This window comes from Ambystoma mexicanum, chromosome 5q (assembly GCF_040938575.1).
Source record: "Ambystoma mexicanum isolate Mex_15411 chromosome 5q, UKY_AmexF1_1, whole genome shotgun sequence".
Taxonomy (NCBI): domain Eukaryota; kingdom Metazoa; phylum Chordata; class Amphibia; order Caudata; family Ambystomatidae; genus Ambystoma; species Ambystoma mexicanum.
Window position 1 is genome coordinate 21,325,074 of NC_090933.1, and position 12,715 is coordinate 21,337,788.

The 12,715-nt window shown below is 48.6% G+C and overlaps 1 protein-coding gene across 3 annotated transcripts in view; it reads left to right on the top strand.

Annotated features, from left to right (window-relative positions):
• The window catches only part of ADTRP (androgen dependent TFPI regulating protein), a 561,463-nt gene extending 549,603 nt beyond the window's left edge, over positions 1-11,860 (top strand). For all 3 annotated transcript variants that reach the window (XM_069620433.1, XM_069620434.1, XM_069620432.1), the window contains one exon: positions 11,668-11,860. In XM_069620433.1, coding sequence (XP_069476534.1) covers positions 11,668-11,749 — 82 coding nt within the window. In that variant the 3' untranslated portion in view covers positions 11,750-11,860. The remainder of the gene's footprint in view (positions 1-11,667) is intronic.
• The last annotated feature ends 855 nt before the right edge of the window (positions 11,861-12,715 follow it).

Consider the following 12,715-nt stretch of genomic DNA (forward strand, 5'->3'; position numbering starts at 1 on the left):
TCCAACTGCATGCCACCAAACCACATCTAACCCATAGAGTGTCCAAAGAACCATGGCTGTTGGCTAAAGGTACCCAAGCATTTCCCCCAAACATCCAAACACACATATGCTCACAAGAGTACTGGTCATGTGCACAAAGTGACAATATGACCAGCAACACATACACGAGACCCACACCCTCAAAGGTGGCATGCATGCACCATGAACAGTGTACCCCTGCAACACATCCTGATGGACCGGGCCATGACATGGTCGACCGACTTCCTGTCAAACCGACCCTCGCAAGTGCAACTGGGCACTTCCTCCTCCTCCTCCACCTCACACACTACATGTGGCGACCCTCAGGGCACCATATTATCACCATGGCTCCTCAACAACTACCTTGCCCCTCTGCCCCACTTCCTCTCCACCTTCCCTTCCCCCTCACTTCCAGTGTCATGCGGAAGACACACACCACACCCTCAAGTATACATCCACTGCCTCCTCTCCATTCATCCACATGCATGATAGTGCACAATGCATGTATGGCAGTCAGGCTGGCAACAATCACTGCCTTAATGCCAGTAGGAGAGAGAAGCTGCTCATTGTGACGTCTGCATCCTGTATCCCACCCACTCATTGGCCACCTTCCATGGGCCTCCTCCCCTCAACCTCCTTTGAGGCCAAGTACCGTGGGGTCATCTTTGACTCCACCTTCTCATCATCTCTGCACATCACAGACCTTGCCAAGGACTCCAACTCACAGCTCCACCCCCTCAGAGGCACCCACCCTTTCCACACCTTCTCCCAGAAGGCCATTGCCTGCAGATCTCTGGTGCACTCTAGTCTTGACTAGTGCAACAGCCTCTTCCCCAATCTACCCCTTTCTTCCCTCCGCCCCCTCAAACCAACACAGAATGGGTCTGCGAGACACATCCTAGGCCACAAGCCTTGGGACCTCATCTCAACAGCCCTGAAATATCTCTACTGCCTCCCGGTGACCGCAGGGATCCAGAACCAGACCATTGCATCATCCACAAGGCTGTCTGGGGAAACGTCAGAAGTGAATAACGGCATGCCCATCTCACCCTCACAGGCACCTCGTCTGACAGCGAGCAAAGATGACCAACTACCTCACTGCAACCCGCACCGAGAAGGAGAGCAACACCCCGCAAGTCCACTGCCAAAGCCACAGAAGCACCAGCCACACAATCCACTGGCCCAGTGTGCATGCCACCTGCCCCTGCAGCAACACCCGCTATGCCAACAAAGCCACAGCCAGCTGCCCCTGCAGCAACATCTCAGGAAGCAGCCCCTGCAGCAACATCTCAGTAAGCAGCCCATGCAGCAACTCTACAGGCAGCAGCCCTGGCAGCAACTCTACAGGCAGCATCCCTGGCAGCAACTCCACAGACAGCAGCCCCAGCAGCAAAACCAGCTCCACCCACAGAGGTACAGATGGCTGCCTCTGGCACGCAACAATGATGCGGTCTTGCACCTTTAGTGCATTGCATGTGACTTTCCATCCGTGCCCAGATTGTGATGGGGTGGTCATCCGTTGACAAATGTGGTAGATGCCAGTTGTGGCCAACCACTCTTGCATGCCAAATGTGACCCTGCATTGGCATGGTGCCTGTGGGTCATGCACCCCATGGCCTGGTGCACATGCATTGTGGTGTGCGTGTTGATGCTTTTACTCACCCAGTAGCCAGGTCCGCTAGCCACCATAATACACCATGTTATGGCATGGCTGCATGCTATTACACAGGACCATGGAGGCATGAGTTGATCCCGGGAAGTGTGCCTAGCATTGTGTGAGCGTCAGATCTGCATCGCAGATGACCTGCCCATATAAAGAGTGGTACAGCTTTCTGTTTTGATACACCTCCTCTATGACGTGGGCAGTCACTTCTCCCAATACATTAGGCATGCCCACAAGGGCATGGAAGCAGACCTTGGTGGCGTTGACTTGTGCCTGTGTCGTTGGTAAGGCAATGTGCTGGAACACATGATGCAGGGTGGCATCCAGGACCTGCAACAGCACAATTGAAAAAGCTGGCTGTGAGAAGTGCAGCACATACACCACCTTCAACAGGTGGGGGTGGCAGTCTGGAGGCCAATTATGCCCTGGATATCATCCTGGATGAGCTCCACGATGTCCAGGATGGTCTCCCTGTTCAGGCGGTATAGTGTGTGAATCTATCTGTCAGGGACCAGGGTGTGGCCCTTGTACAGGGTATAGGTGCACGCCTGCAGGACACAATTTGCTGCCCATTGTTCATCTGCATTATCCTTACCCTCCTCCTCCTCCATTGCCTGTCGGCTTGTTGCCATTGAAGCACCTCCTGCTCATAGAGATGCACTCTTGCATGCAGGACCTCCACGTTCATGACTACAGCTACGAGGCGTAGACAGGGTAGCGCCCGGGTGGGCAAGGCCCACCCAAAATCTGTACATGCCCAATAAGCAGCACTATATGGGCATTTACAGATGCTAATGTCACTGCGGTGGGCCCAACTACATTAGCTTCAGGCCCCACTTGTTAGCCAATCGTGGCTACGCCTCTGGCTACTGCATGGTTGTGTTGAAAGGTGTAACGCTCACCTGACTCCCACGGAGGCGCTGGCCTGGTTCGCGCTGCTGTGACCTCTTCTAAGGTGATGCGCAGGGTTCGGAAGACGGTCTGGACCGGGCCCCCAAATCTGGCTTGTCTGGCTCGCAGAAGTATCCTTCTGTAGGCGAAAATAGGGGGTTAACTGTCTGCGGGGTAATGCTATCGGCCTCCCACTTTCCCCTCTCACCCTCCTCGAAACCCTTCTGTGATTCCCCGTAGCGTCTCACATTAGGGTCTGGAAGGACGAGCTCTCCATCCTGCTTCTGATGCAGGGGCGCGTTGGTATCCAGTTACTTCACTGGATTTTCGGATTGGTGAGAACCAAACTTGCTTGGCTTCCAGGTAAGTTTTTTGATAAGAGGTTCCCCTTGTGTCCATGCATTAATGTACTAATGCTAGTGTCTTTTTCCCCATAGGGGCCGGGGTACGGAATGCCGGGGAACAGGCACCGACCCGAGATGAGAGGTGAAATCCTTGCAGAAATCAGGTAAGTCTTTAAGGAGCGTTTTTTGGTAATGTCTTTTCATTCGTTCATTAACGCTGATTTCCTTTTTCCCCTTAGGGGCCGGGGTCCGGAAATGCCTGGATGCGGCGCGGACCCGAAATGAAGAGGGAATGAATCAACAGGTAAGTCTTAACATGGAGATTTAGCTTTCCTTATTCCCTTCTCTCTCTCACCTTTTGTTCTTGCCTTTTTCTCCCTAGGCGCTGGGGCGTGACTGCGAATCCGGATGATCGCTGCTGAACATGGAGGCGCCCTGTAAAGGTGAGTGGAATGCGGCGCTGCAGCGATTGACGCGATGAGCTTTTAAATAAAAGTCTTCCTTTTCAGGATTGTCGGCGAGATGTCTCTGGGATGCGGATTTTAGCAGGTAAGGACTTTTCCTTCTTCTGTTCTCTTCTTCTCTTCCTTTGCAGGTGATCCAGGATGCTGGCAGGCGTGGAAGAAGTCAGGATGCAGGAGCAGACACGGTGAGCGTCCAGCTGCTAGATGCAGAACAACGCGAAGCACGTGTGGCTGTTCGGGTGGGGTTTAAATAGCCTTGGAAGAAGTTCCAGGTATGTATCCTTCCTCCAATCAGGTATGTATCCTTCCCCGACCACGCCCGGATGGTAAATTAGTCCGACAGGTAAAGTAGTTCCCTTCAGGCCTCAAGGAGGCCGGGATCCTGCAGCATGGTCTGCATCAGGTAAGTGCACCCAAGCACTCCCATAATGAGCCTGGCGCCTATGGCGCCAGGACTGATGTCTTTTATGAGCCTGGCGCCATAGGCGCCAGGACACTGTCCAAAGGGCCCCTACATGGGGTTGCTGGGTCTTTCCTTGGGGACTGGATGTCCGCTTTCGGGGACGCAGGGCTTGAACCGGCTCCCCGGGAGCGGGCATCATGACAGCACTCCCCCCCAAGGCCCCTCCCAAGGTTGTTCCCTCCAGGGGTTTTGGTTTGTCTGGGAAGAGTCGGTGGAATTTCCTGACTAATCGAGGTGCATGCACATGGTCGCTGGGTTCCCACGACCTCCCCTGAGGTCCGTACCCCTTCCAATCAATTAGGTAGAACAGTTTTGACCTAAACATTTTTGAGTCTAAAATGTTATTCACTTCGAATTCGGGCTCCCCATCTATTAGAATAGGTTCTGGAGGTTTGAGTAGTCGGGTTCCGGGTACCACTGGTTTCAGAAGTGACACATAAAAAACAGGGTGAATTCGCATACTAGCTGGTAAATCAAGTTTAACAGCCACTGGGTTAATTATTGCTGTAATAGAATAAGGTCCCAGATATTTTGGGTTAAAAGTTCGAGGCCCTTTGAGTGGTAAATGTCTGGTAGCTAACCACACTTGATCCCCAATCTGATACTGAGGTGCTTCACTCCGATGTAGATCAGCATTCTCCTTGTATTTTCTCTTGACTTGTTGTAAATGCGTAGTTGCCTCTTTGAAGGCTTGGGTAATTGTAGAATGCAGATGTTCTACTGCAGGCATTCCGAGGTTCTGAGGTGAGTCAAGGTTTGAGGTTCGAGGTTGATGCCCAAACAAAGTATAAAAAGGACTGTGGCCAGTTCCAGAGTGTACCGAATTATTATATGCGTATTCGGCTATCCAAAGAATGTCTTTTCAGTTGCTTTCAGATTGCTGTAACATACACCGTAAGTACTGCTCAAGGGTCTGATGTGTCCTCTCGGTCTGACCATCGGTCTGAGGGTGGTGACTGGTCGATAATCTTACGTCGATCTGCGCCATTTGACAACATTTGCGCCAGAAGTGGGAAATGAATTGGCTTCCCCGGTCAGAGATTAGTATAGATGGGAATCCATGTAGCCGAACAATATTTTCGAGGAATTCTTTGGCTAGGACAGAAGCTGAAGGTAAACCTTTCAAAGGAATAAAGTGGGCCATTTTGGAAAACAAATCCACAATTACCAGAATAGTATTGTACCCTGAACAAGGAGGCAGGTCCGTAATAAAATCCATTGATAAGGTGTGCCAGGGTGCTGGCGGTATGTCTAGAGGTTGAAGGAGACCGGCTGGTCTTTTCTTTTGACTTTTATTTTGGGCGCAAACACCACAGTACATCACAAAAGATTTAACATCTTTTCGCCAAGAGGGCCACCAAAATTGTCGTTTCACCTTTTCCTCTGTCTTGGCAATACCGGGGTGTCCCTCTATTAATGTATCATGATAACCGGAAATAACTAGTTCGTGTAATTCCTTATGTGGCAGGAATAGTGGCAGGAATAAGCGTCCTCGGAAATAAGGTAAACCATTATCTATGGTAAAATCTGATCCCTTTTGTATCCAATCCAGTAAGGTTGTAGGGTCCAGGAGTTGTTTCACTCTGGCTTGAATGTCTTCTAGCGTCTGTAACAAAGTCATGCCTAGAATCCTCTGTTCGGGAATTATTGGTACTGGTTCTGAGTTTGTATCAGATTCTCCCATTCCAATTCGGGATAAGGCGTCTGCTTTGCCATTCTTGCAGCCAGGTCGATAGGTAATCACGAAATCAAATTCAGCGAAAAACAAAGCCCATCGGAGCTGCCGTGATGACTGAGACTTGGCGGTTTTCAAATACTGTAAATTCCGGTGATCAGTGATCACTGTGATGGTATGTCGAGCGCCAAGCAGATAATGCCGCCAGGCTTTAAAAGCTGACTTAATGGCTAACAGTTCTTTGTCAGTGATTGCATAATTAACCTCGGGTGCCGAGAATTTTCTGGACCAAAATGCTACGGGATGCAGTTGGTTGGTTTCGGGATCTCTTTGGGACAGGACAGCTCCCATGGCTAGGCTGGATGACTCAGTCTCGACGACATAAGGGAGATCTGGACGCGGGTGTTTCAATATAGGTTCAGAGGTAAACTTAGCTTTTAAATCCTGAAAGGCCTGCTCGGCTTCTACAGACCATTCAAAACGTTTATTTTTCCTCAAGAGTGCAGTAATGGGTTGTACCACGCGTGAAAATTCCGGGATAAACCTGCGATAGAAATTGGCAAAGCCGAGCATACTTTGAACCCCTTTTACAGAGCTAGGTGATGGCCATTTGAGGATGGCATCCACTTTTCTTGAGTCCATTCGGACTCCTTTGGGTGTCAGGATGAAACCTAGAAACTCGACTTCTGTGGTATGGAAAACACATTTCTCCAATTTAGCAAATAGTTTGTGTTGGCACAGTTTTTCAAGTACTGCCCTGACGTGTTTTCTGTGATCAGATTCTGAAGAGGAGTACACCAGAATGTCATCGATATATACGACAACACAAACATCGATGAGTTCCCGAAGGACATCATTCATGAAGTATTGGAAGGCAGCCGGCTTGTTACACAAACCGAAAGGCATCACCTGGTACTCGAATAATCCGTATTTAGTACGGAAGGCAGTTTTCCATTCGTCGCCTTCTTTAACTCGTACCAGATGATAAGCCCCCCGGAGATCTAACTTGGTGTATATGCAAGCATCCTTCACCTGGTCAAGGAGTTCAGGGATCAGAGGCAGAGGATAACGGTTTTTAACCGTTATCTGGTTCAATGCGCGGTAATCGATACAAGTTCTAAGGTCGCCTTCTTTTTTGGGCACGAAGAACAAAGCCGAGGATGCCGGGGACTTTGACGGGCGAATAAAACCATTAGCTATGTATTGATCCAAATATTGTCTCAAATGCAGGTTCTCAGGTTCGGTAAGGGCATAAATCCTGCTACAAGGGGGTTGTGCACCGGGCACCAGATCGATTTGGCAATCGTACGATCTGCGAGGAGGTAACGTGTTGGCCTGTTCCTTTTGGAAGACGTCCTGAAAGTCTTGGTATTCCGGAGGTAGTTGCATGGAGGCAGAGGTTACAGATGCTAGATTAATCTTCAGGTTTTATGGGTAGCAGGTTTGTGTACAATCCGGGAAGGTTATTCTCTTAGCTCGCCAATCAATTCGAGGATTATGTGTCTCTAACCAAGGGATTCCAAGAATAACCTGAAACTGTGGAGCCTTGATTACATCAAACACAACACCCTCCCGATGGCCGTCGGGACCAATAAGAGTCACCTCAGTAGTGGAATGTGTTACCGGTCCAGAGGCAATTTCAGTTCCATCGACTGTGGTGATGACATCTTTGCTGGTTTTAGGACGGAGAGGGAGGTTAATCCTAGAGACCAATTCACGATCCACATAGTTTCCAATAGCCCCACTATCGATGTATGCCTTTATTGCATGCAACCGCTTAGGCTGTTCTGGATCTACGAGAACCATTGGCACAATGAAATGCGAGGTCTGAGAGTTAGTTTTCAAGCTCGGCAAGCGGACCCCTACGCTTGTTGGGCGGAGTCGTTTCCCGAAACAGAGTCCTCATGGTTTTTATCAGCGGCTCCTACCGCCTTTCGGGGCGGTTTTGCCGGGCAATCTCGTAGAAAGTGTCCAGAATTCCCACAATAAAGACATAATTTTAACTGCCGCCTCCTTTCACGTTCCTTTTGAGTTAAGGGTCCTTTAACACCTCCAATTTGCATAGGCTCAGAGACATCAACTCCCTTGGGATTAGCATGGGTCTTGACCAACACCCGGTTCTCAAACCTGGACCGATCTGCTTTTCTGTTTTGAAGTCTGTGATCCAATTGGACCACTAAGTCTATATACTCTGTGCATTCTTGGGGCGGATTTACAACTTGGGCCAAGACATCTTTAAGTTCTCCGCGTAGGCCTCGATAAAACAACGTGACTCTTTTATCCTCTGGCCATCCCGTTTCCACAATTAGTCTATTAAAGGTTGCAATATAGGATAGGAGGTCCTGATTGCCCTGTTGCAGGGATAGAAGTTCGTCATCCAGGGCCTGCCCCTGAGAGTGTCGAGCAAATAACCTTTCCATGCTTGCTTGAAACCCTTGAAAATCACGGAGAATCGGGTCATCTTGAGTAACCAGTGGAACTGACCAATCGGCAGCGCAGCCGCTGAGATATGACAATACAAAGGCTACCTTGGTCTGATCATTAGGGAAGGCCCCAGGTCTGCATAGGAAGTGCAAACGACACTGATTCATGAATACGGCGAATCGTTTGGGGTCCCCAGCAAAGCGTTCGGGTGGGGCCAGCGGCATGTTTCCAGGTAGATTAATTTGCACAGGGTTACTGGAAACCACAGGAGCGGGGTTCCCTCCGGAACCGGGTAGAGGAGTTTGCCCAGCTTGACCTTGCAAAAGCTGTCTGGCCAGGTCATCAGTTCTTTCCTTTGATATTATTAATTCCCTCCTGAGGACATTAGTCTCTTGACGAGCGGCATGTACTTCGGCCCGTAATTCCCCCAGTAATTGGACCAACTGATCAGTCTCAGAACTTTCCATAGCGCCTGGGTGGGAATTTGTTAGAAGGCTACGCGTTCTGTAACGCTCACCTGACTCCCACGGAGGCGCTGGCCTGGTTCGCGCTGCTGTGACCTCTTCTAAGGTGATGCGCAGGGTTCGGAAGACGGTCTGGACCAGGCCCCCAAATCTGGCTTGTCTGGCTCGCAGAAGTATCCTTCTGTAGGCGAAAATAGGGGGTTAACTGTCTGCAGGGTAATGCTATCGGCCTCCCACTTTCCCCTCTCACCCTCCTCGAAACCCTTCTGTGATTCCCCGTAGCGTCTCACCTTAGGGTCTGGAAGGACAAGCTCTCCATCCTCCTTCTGATGCAGGGGCGCGTTGGTATCCAGCTACTTCACTGGATTTTCGGATTGGTGAGAACCAAACTTGCTTGGCTTCCAGGTAAGTTTTTTGATGAGAGGTTCCCCTTGTGTCCATGCATTAATGTACTAATGCTAGTGTCTTTTTCCCCATAGGGGCCGGGGTACGGAATGCCGGGGAACAGGCACCGACCCGAGATGAGAGGTGAAATCCTTGTAGAAATCAGGTAAGTCTTTAATGAGCGTTTTTTGGTAATGTCTTTTCATTTGTTCATTAACGCTGATTTCCTTTTTCCCCTTAGGGGCCGGGGTCCGGAAATGCCAGGATGCTGCGCGGACCCGAAATGAAGAGGGAATGAATCAACAGGTGAGTCTTAACATGGAGATTTAGCTTTCCTTATTCCCTTCTCTCTCTCACCTTTTGTTCTTGCCTTTTTCTCCCTAAGCGCTGGGGCGTGACTGCGAATCCTGGTGAGTGGAATGCGGCGCTGCAGCGATCGACGCGATGAGCTTTTAAATAAAAGTCTTCCTTTTCGGGATTGTCGGCGAGATGTCTCCGGGATGCGGATTTTAGCAGGTAAGGACTTTTCCTTCTTCTGTTCTCTTCTTCTCTTCCTTTGCAGGTGATCCAGGATGCTGGCAGGCGTGGCAGAAGTCAGGATGCAGGAGCAGACACGGTGAGCGTCCAGCTGCTAGATGCAGAACAACGCGAAGCATGTGTGGCTGTTCGGGTGGGGTTTAAATAGCCTTGGAAGAAGTTCCAGGTATGTTTCCTTCCTCCAATCAGGTATGTATCCTTCCCCGACCACGCCCGGATGGTAAATTAGTCCGACAGGTAAAGTAGTTCCCTTCAGGCCTCAAGGAGGCCGGGATCCTGCAGCATGGTCTGCATCAGGTAAGTGCACCCAAGCACTCCCATAATGAGCCTGTCCAAAGGGCCTCTACATGGGGTTGCTGGGTCTTTCCTTGGGGACTGGATGTCCGCTTTCGAGAACGCAGGGCTTGAACCGGCTCCCCGGGAGCGGGCATCATGACAAAAGGTGTGTGTGATGTGGGTGTGGTCTTTTTCAGCAGTCCCTGTGCTCATTGTGTGCATCTGGGTCAGTTGGGTGCACCTGTGGCCTATTCCTCCACACCTGGGCCTGGTTACTGCTTGATCCGCGATGCTGGTGTTTCCGACGCGCTTTTTCCCGTGGCACTGGCCTTTTTGTGCCCGTACTTTTCGAGAAACCTCTGTTGTAATGCCACCTTGTCTCTGTGGTGCCAGTGTTTCCAGCAGTGATTTCGGAGGGTCCCGCTTTTTGGTTCCCTGTGATACCAGCAACGGTGGTACAGTATACGCTGTTAGCGACACCGTTATTATCGGCATTCTCTCTCATAATACTGCAGTCTGGAAATAGTGCCGTAATCGGAATTACCGGCACGTTGCTTCCAGACTGTCACACTTGTAATGAGGCTTATGTATAGTTTGCAAAAAGTGGTTGCATGTGGTTTTTACCTCTGAGAGGGCAACTGGCCTTTCGGCTACCAGTACCTTCCCCTTGTGCACAAGGACTTACAACCGGCACCACTAGGGCGCTGCAAAAAGAATGTCCATACATCAGGCACGGGGGTTAAGACTTTTCAATTTTATTTACTTTGATGTGGTTTTCACAGTTGTTTAGATGGTTTTCCTTTTAATGAGTTATGTCTGCTCGGTTGGTCACAAGGGGGTGTGACCTAATTGATGTGTATTTATAAACTCCCAGAGAAGGATGTAAAATGAATTTGAAGAATGTGGAGTGTCAGTTTCAGGGAATGTTAGTGTACATTTTGCCAAGAAGAGGAGCAGCGGCGCGTGGGTGGACAAAAAAAACTTTATCCATATATTTTAAATGAGGGTTAAAGAAGGGGGCTTGCATTGCTGAAAGGGCAGCATTTCAAGGTTATTCATTACCCATGCATACAACAAGCCTTTGGGACTGGGATACAAAGGAGGCACTGGCTTGTTTGAATTTCCGCCAGGGCCTGTCCTGGTATTTCCTGGAATCTATGAAGCAAAACGGGCATGCGGCCCCCCTGACCACCTGATTTTCTTATGAGTTGACATCATCAAAGGGGAGATCACAGAGGGAAACATTGCAGGGAGTGTATTTGATCCTCTAGGGCATCATGGGTAGTGACATTAAAGGTGTTTCCACATGGAGGCTAGAGGCCCAGAAGTTTGGTGGGGCGCAAAGAATGAACAAACTGTGTGTTGGGTTGACCACGTCTGCATTGGGCACAATTGTTAAATTTAGGGCTGGGCTGTGGTGAACACGGCTTTGCTAGGCCTGATCACTTCAACCTTGATGCCTAACTGACAGCGGTGTTAGATTATCATGCTGGGGATAATGATTGTGAGTGGATGGCATAATACCACTGCAGTTTCAATGTTATGGGATATGCCTGACAGCCTTCTGCGTGGGAAAGCACATGCATCGAATCTAGGGTGAAATATGTTACCTATCCGGAGAAAGGAGGACCACTGTTCAATGATAGCTTCAGCGGTCTGTCAGGCTTACTAACCGAAATAGGGGAAGAAGTACAGTTGGTGTTCACGTTACCCACTCAGCACCTCAATACACTTCATAGCCGAAAAGGTCACAGCACTCAATGCATCTAAAATAAAATGTGTGATAATATAAATGGTGAATGCATCCATCCGGTCAATGTGGGTAGGCCAAGTGATTCATCTTGCAACCCGAATCACATGGGGCCATTGATGCATGCCATTTATGACTAAAAGTGCAAGCACACGCTCACACGCTCTGAATGTGCACACACACTGGTCATGACTGATGAAATTGGCAATACTCAATTCAGATTTCATGTTTTTTCTGAGCATTCAAATGTGCACTAACTTTACCAATTAGACTATTGTGGTTGGTGATTACATTCTGTTTTTACCTGTAAATAGGTGCAGCAGAGGCCCGGCAGAAGCTGAAATAGGTTTTCGAAATTATTCCTCCAGTGATGAAAATGAAGACATGAATAACTAATGGTGTGACACACCCCTACAGAGGTGTACTATTGCTTTGATGTCAATCATTTCTCAGTACATTCGAAATACAATCCTGAAAAGTGAAATAAATAAAAAATGACAAAAGATACATTTCTGTACTATAATATGATTTGGACACACGACTCTTGTTGAAATGCTATTCCTTTTCAAGGCCAAAGTACATGTCACCTAATCTATGTTGTTCATGATTTTGTATTAACATGTGCGCGCGTAGTTTACACAATCTTGTATTTGAGTCCAGATTTCCGAGGCCACACAAGTGAAATGCAACCGGTACTTTTCATGGGCTTAATGTGATTGAATGTGCCATTAGGTTTCGGCTCATAGCCAAGGTGATAACAAGTGTATCCAAAACCGAAAGCTATGCATTAGAAGGATGGAGGATGGCATTCATGGATGGATACATCTATGCCTTGTTTTGGTCATGTTCCCAAAGGCCCACCCTCATGCCATGCAGGCATCAGTGGCCCACATCCCAACAGTAATTGTACCATTGGCTCTTTTATGCCCTTTATGCTATCTTTCAGATTTACAAATTAATCGTTTTTGAAGACTGCTCGTTTGTGAATTGCAGCTTGTTGACGTATTTGACCTTTTGTGATAACTTGAACTATTTCTTGCTAATGGACTACTAAATGGGTTGAGATGTTGACTCTGCTAGCCAGCTCTGAGATTTATTAAATCCACCTATTTATTGCTTCACTTTATCAAACTGTATGACTCACTTTTAATGTTTAGTGAAAAGAATACATGCTTACTGAGAAAGAGTGACAAATGAACTATGTCCTTGAAAACTTTTGACAGGCCTAGTGTTTCTCAATAACACAAGTGAATGCGTAATGGGCTGATATAGTCCTCTCCAAATGTCACTATCAGACTTTCACACAGTACATTTTAGTGAAACTTGGGCACACTACAATGTGAACTCTGTCCCTATTAGGGG